General features: G+C 46.5%; 1 protein-coding gene across 1 annotated transcript; it reads left to right on the plus strand.

Annotated features, from left to right (window-relative positions):
• The first annotated feature begins 225 nt into the window (after positions 1 to 225).
• On the plus strand, positions 226 to 6,106 carry LOC100990284 (putative myc-like protein MYCLP1). Its single transcript, XM_008973093.4, has one exon. The coding sequence runs from the start codon at positions 1,747 to 1,749 to the stop codon at positions 2,818 to 2,820; it is 1,074 nt and encodes a 357-aa protein (XP_008971341.1). The 5' UTR covers positions 226 to 1,746; the 3' UTR covers positions 2,821 to 6,106.
• Positions 6,107 to 6,685: the final 579 nt, after the last annotated feature.

Here is a 6,685-nt window from a genome sequence, read left to right on the forward strand (position 1 = left end):
ATACTTCTATTCAACATTGTTCTGAAAGTTCTAACGAGGGCAATTAGTCAAGAAAAATAAAAGTCATTCAAATTACAAAAAGTAAAACCATCTTTGCAGACGATATGTTTTTTTTGTTTGTTTGTTTGTTTGTTTTTAGACAGGATCTCACATTGTCACCAAGGCTGGAGTGCAGTGGCGCAATCTTGGCCCACTGCAGCCTAGTCCTCCCTGTCTCAAACCATCCTCCTACCTCAGCCTCCTGAGTAGCTGGGAACACAGGTGCTGGCCACCATGTACGATTAATTTTTGTATTTTTAGTAGAGACGGGTTTTTACTATGTTGGCCAGGCTGGAACTCCCGACTTCAGGTGACCTGCCCGCCTTGGCCAAGTGCTGGGATTACAGGCATGAGCCACTGAGCCCTGCTGACACAATCTTATATATAGAAAATCTTTTTTAAAAATTTAGGGCTAATAAGCTGGGCGTGGTGGCTCATGTCTGTAATCCCAGCACTTTGGGAGGCCGAGGCAGGTGGATCACTTGAGGTCAGGAGTTTGAGACCCTCCTGGACAACATGGCTAAACCCCGTCTCTACAAAAAATACAAAAATTAGCTGGGCATGGTGGCAGTCGCCTGTAGTTCCAGCTACTTGGGAGGCTGAGGCAGGAGAATCTCTTGAACCCGGGAAGTGGAGGTTGCAGTGAGCCGAGATAGCGTCACTGCATTCCACCCTGGGTGACAGAGCGAGACTCCATTTCAAAAAAAAAGAAAAAAAAATAGGGCTAATAAATGATTTAAGCAAAGACACAGGATACAAGGGCAACATACAAAAATCATCATTTATATTTATATACACTAACAGTGAACAATCTGAAAAAGAAATATTAAAAAATTATAATTAAAATAGCCACACTGCAGGTGGAGCTCATTGGCTCATGCCTGTAATCCCAACACTTTAGGAGGCTGAGGCATACCGACCACTTGCAGTCAGGAGTCAAGACCAGCCTGGCCAACATGGCGAAACCTCGTCTCTACTAGAAATACAAAAAATAAAAATAAAAAAAAAATTAACCAGGCGTGGTGGCCCACGCGCGCCTGTAGTCGCAGCTACTTTGGAGGCTGAGGTGGGAGAATCACTTGAACTCGGGAGGCGGAGGTCGCAGCGAGCAGAGATTGAGCCACTGCACTCCAACCTGGGTGACACAAGAAAGAAAGAAAATGAAGGAAAGAAGAAGGAAGGAAAGAAAGAAGGAAAGAAGGAAGGAAGGAAGAAAGGAAGGAAGGAAGGAAGGAAAAAAACAGCTGGGCATGATGGAGGACTAGCATTTCTCAATTTCAAAACGTACTACAAACCACACTAATCAAAACAATGTGGTACTGGCATAAGGATAGACATATAGATCAATGGAATAGAATTGAGAGTCAGAAACCCATACATCTAAGGTCAATTGATTTTCAAAGAGATGTCAAGACCATGCAATTGGAAAAGAATAGTCTCTTCAACAAACGGTGCTGGAATACTTGGATACTCACATGCAAAAGAAAGAAGCTGGGCCCTTACCTCACGCCATTTACAAAAAAATAACTCAAAATGAACCAAAGACCTAAATATAAGAGCTAAAATTGTAAGCCTCTTAGAAATAAACAGAGGGCGGGTCGCGCGCTCGGTGGCGCGTTGTGCGCGTGTGTGGAGTGCCCTGCTGCCCCCAGCTGGAGGGGAACTAGTCTGCTCCAGGTGGCAAGCTGCGTGAGCAAGCAAGCCAACATGGACCGCGACTCGTACCAGCACTATTTCTACGACTATGACGGCGGGGAGGATTTCTACCGCTCCACGACGCCCAGCGAGGACATCTGGAAGAAATTCGAGTTGGTGCCGCCGCCCTGGGACTTGGGTCCCGCAGCCGGAAACCCAGCCCTCAGCTTTGGTCTCCTGGAACCGTGGCCGGTAGGGTGCGCTGGGGACGAGACGGAATCCCAGGACTACTGGAAAGCTTGGGACGCGAACTACGCCTCCCTCATCCGCCGTGACTGCATGTGGAGCGGCTTCTCCACCCAGGAGCCGCTGGAGAGAGCAGTGAGTGACCTGCTTGCCGTTGGCGCGCCCTCGGGATCCTCGCCCAAGGAGTTCGCCACCCCCGACTACACTCCCGAGCTCGAAGCCGGCAACCTAGCGCCCATCTTCCCCTGTTTGTTGGGCGAGCCCAAGATCCAGGCCTGCTCCAGGTCTGAGAGCCCAAGCGACTCCGAGGGTGAAGAAATCGACGTGACATTAAAGAAGAGGCAGTCTTTGAGTACGCGGAAGCCAGTCATCATCGCGGTGCGTGCAGACCTTCTGGATCCCCGCATGAATCTCTTCCACATCTCCATCCACCAGCAACAGCACAACTATGCTGCCCCTTTTCCTCCAGAAAGCTGCTTCCAAGAAGGGGCTCCAAAGAGGATGCCCCCAAAAGAGGCTCTAGAGAGAGAAGCTCCAGGGGGAAAGGATGATAAGGAAGATGAAGAGATTGTGAGCCTCCCACCTGTAGAAAGTGAGGCTGCCCAGTCCTGCCAGCCCAAACCCATCCATTATGATACTGAGAATTGGACCAAGAAGTGCCACAGCTACCTGGAGCGCAAGAGACGGAATGATCAACGTTCGCGGTTCTTGGCCCTGAGGGACGAGGTACCCGCCCTGGCCAGCTGCTCTAGGGTTTCCAAAGTAATGATCCTAGTCAAGGCCACGGAATACTTACAAGAACTGGCGGAAGCCGAGGAGAGGATGGCTACGGAGAAAAGGCAGCTCGAATGCCAGCGACGGCAATTGCAGAAAAGAATTGAGTACCTCAGTAGCTACTGACCAAAAAGCCTGACCATTCTGTCTTAAAAAAGACACAAGTTTTCTTTTTGATCTCCCTCTCCCCTTTAGTAACTTGTACATTTTTGTTACAGCAGGACACTCTGGACAGTAGATTGCAGAATGCATTGCAGCCAGTGCACAAACAATATAAAGGCTTGCATTCTTGGAAACTTTGAAACCCAGCTCTCTCTCTTCCCTGACTCATGGGAGTGCTTTGTGTTTTCTGGCACCTTTGGCTTCTCAGCAGGCAGCTGACTGAGGAGCCTTGGGGTCTTCCTGGCTCACTATCTCCAAAGAAAAGGCTGACAGATGGTATGCAACAGGTGGTGGATGTTGTTGGGGGCTCCAGCCTGGAGGAAATCTCACACTCTACATGAACTTTAGGCTAGGAAAGGATGTCTCTGGGGTGATGCAAGGACAGCTGGGTGTGGACGCTCTCCCTGCGGCTCCATTTTTTTCCAGGAGACACACAAGCTGCCTTGGGTGAAAACAAGCTCAGAGACTTGATCAACGTGGACCATTACCTCACTGTCAGACACTACAGTAGCTGAGGAGTTGGAAACCTTACATATATGTATATATGTATGTATGTATATATGTATATATTATGATGTTGGCTGACCCCCTTCCTCCCACTCTCAATGCTGTGACTCAGAACATTTAAGAGAACTTTGCCTGTAAGTAATTTGTCTTAAAGCCCTCTGGGCTCTCTTCTCTGAGCGAGGGAACTTTCTGTCTTCACAAGGGACTTTGTCTCATTCTGCCTCTGTTATGCAATGGGTTCTACAGCACCCTTTCCTGCAGGTTAGAAATATTTCCCTAAGACACAGGGAAATGGGTCTTAGCCTGGGGCCTGGGGAAAGTTCCCAAGCCCTGGCTCATGAACTCAATCCCTGCCCAGGTGTTTTCTGAGGGGCCCTTGAGGCCCAATCTTTTCTCAAGACAGGTGTGAGGCACCTTAGAAGGGAGAACTGTAACACTTCCTCTTTCGCACCTGCCTCTCATCTCAATCCTTGACTGATGAATTTGAAGTTCTACTAGAACCATGAAAACTTGTTCCTTTCGTGCATCTCCAAGGAGCTTGCTGGCTCTGCAGCCACCCTTGGGCCCTCGCGCCAGCCTGCAATGAGTCAGATGTCTTTCGCAGAATCTGGGCCTTTCTGAAGTTTTCTGGAGAGCTGTTGGGACTCATCCAGTGCTCCACAACGTGGACTTGCCTCCTGGTGTGTTTTAAAGGATCCTCCAGGAGCTCTGCTTAGCCAATCATCATGATGGATTTTTTTTTTTTTTTTTTTTGAGACGGAGTCTCACTCTTGTCGCCCAGGCTGGAGGTTAATGGCATGATCTCGGCTCACTGCAACCTCTGCCTCCCGGGTTCAAGCGATTCTCCTGCCTGAGCCTTCCAAGTAGCTGGGATTGCAGGTGCCTGCCACCACGCCTAGCTAATTTCTGTATTTTTAGTAGAGACGGGGTTTCACCACATTGGCCAGGCTGGTCTTGACCTCCTGACCTCAGGTGATCCACCTGCCTCCATGATAGATTTTGCCCCAGCTGGACTCTGCAGCTCCACGTGGAATCCAGGTGCTGCCTCCAGTCTGGGAAAGTCACCCAACCCCGCAGTTGTCATGTGGGTAACTTCTGAAACCCCTAAGCCTGTCCTGTGAGAAGGACCAGCCTCTCCAGAACTCTGCCTAGGACAGCAGGTGCCTGCTTGGAAGTTGGGAGGATGGGGAGTGGTAAGTCCTATTATATGTGGCTCTGGAACACCAGCCGCTACTTCCAAATCTATTGTCCATAATGGTTTCTTTCTGAGGTTGCTTCTTGCCCTCAGAGAACTCCAGGGGATGTTTGGAAATAGCCTCTTTACCCTTCTGGAGCATGGTTTACAAGAGCCAGCTGACTTTTGAAACTGTCTATGGAACAGGTTAAGTGTAGGTTACTGATGTTTCACCTGAATACCTTGTATTTTATAAGCTGCTGTTTGGTATTATACTGGGGGAGAGTATTTTTTATATTTTTTTTTGGGTTTTGTTTTTGTTTTTGTTTTTGTGTTTTGAGACGGAATCTCGGTCTGTCGCCAGGCCAGAGTGCAGTGGCACAATCTCGGCTCACTGCAACCTCCGCCTCCCTGGTTCAAGCGATTCTCCTGCCTCAGCCTCCTGAGTAGCTGGGATTACAGGCATGTGCCACCACACCCACCTAATTTTTGTTTTTTTTAGTAGAGTCGGGGTTTCACCATGTTGGCCAGGATGGTCTCAATCTCCTGACCTCGTGATCCACCCATCTTGGCCTCCCAAAGTGTATATTGTATTTTTGTATGCCTTTTGCAAAGTGGTGTTAACTCTTTCTGTACAAGAAAAAAAAAAAACCTCTTGGGTAATTCTGTTAAAATGGTCTGAATAGCTTGTGTTTTATAAGCTGCTGTTTGGTATTACACTGAGGGGGAGTATTTTTTCCATTGTATTTTTGTATGCCTTTGGCAAAGTGGTGTTAACTCTTTTTGTACAAGAAAAAAATACTCTTGGGTAATTCTGTTAAAAGGGTCTAAATAACTTGTGTTTTATCAGCTGCTGTTTGGTATACTGGGGGGGAGTATTTTTTATATTGTATTTTTGTATGCCGTTTGCAAAGCAGTGTTAACTCTTTTTGTTCAAGAAAAAAACCTCTTGGGAAATTCCGTTAAAAGGGTCTGATTTATTTTGAAAAGCACGTTTACCTGAAATTTTGTATTTAGTTTTGATTTCTGATTGCCTGATTGTAAAATGTTGCCTTCTGGGACATCTTCTAATAAAAGTTTCATCAAACATGTTTTTTTTAAAAAAAAGAAGTAAACATCTTTATGACCTTGAATGTGGTAATGGATTTTTTTTTTTTTTTTTTGACAAGGTCTTGTTCTGTTTCCCAGGCTGGAGTGCTATGGCACAATCTCGGCTCACTGCAACCTCTGCCTCCCAGGCTCAAGTGATCCCCCGACCTCAGCCTCCCAAGTAGCTGGGACCACAGGCTCGAGCCACCACGCATGGCTAATTTTTGTACTTTTGGTAGAGACAGGGTTTCACCATGTTGCCCAGGCTGGTCTCAAACTCCTGAGCTCAAGTGATCTGCCCACCTTGGCCTTCCAAAGTGCTGGGATTACAGGTGTGAGCCACCACACCTGGCCTAGTAATGGATTCTTAATAGATATGATGAAACCACAAACAACAAAAGAAAAAATACATAAATTCAACTTCAACAAAATTAAAACTTTTTCTTTTTTGAGACAGAGTCACTCTTCTCACCCAGACTGGAGTGCAGTGGTGCGATTTTCACTCACTGCAACTTTCCACCTCCCAGGTTCAACAGTTCTCATGCCTCAGCCTCCCAAGTAGCTTGGATTACAGGTGCCCGCCACCACACCCAGCTAATTTTTGTATTTTTAGTAGAGACCAGGTTTTGCCATGTTGGCCAGGCTTGTCTCGAATTACTGACATCAGGTGATCTGTCCACCTCGGCCTCCCAAAGTGCTGAGATTCAGGTGTAAGCCACCATGCCCGGCCCAAAATTAAAACTATTAAGCACAAAGATACATCAAGGAAGTTAAGACAACCTACAGAATGAGAGAAAATATTTGCAAATCATATATCTGATAAGGTTCTAGTATACATATTATGTAAAGAAGCTGTACAACTTAACAACAAAAAAGACAAACTGATTTTAAAATGGGCAAAAGACTTGAATAGACATTTACCCAAAGGAGATATACAAATGACCAACAAGCACATGAAAAGAAGTTCAACATTGTTAGTCATTAGGGAAAAATAATTCAAAACCATAATGACATAACACCTAACACACACTAAGATGGCTATAATTAAGAAAAAAACCC

This window comes from Pan paniscus, chromosome X (genome assembly GCF_029289425.2).
Source record: "Pan paniscus chromosome X, NHGRI_mPanPan1-v2.0_pri, whole genome shotgun sequence".
Lineage (NCBI taxonomy): Eukaryota > Metazoa > Chordata > Mammalia > Primates > Hominidae > Pan > Pan paniscus.

What these genes read in the sequence shown, in the direction of transcription:
- LOC100990284 (XM_008973093.4), top strand. Translation starts at nt 1,747, where the DNA reads ATGGACCGCGACTCGTACCAGCACTATTTCTACGACTATGACGGCGGG.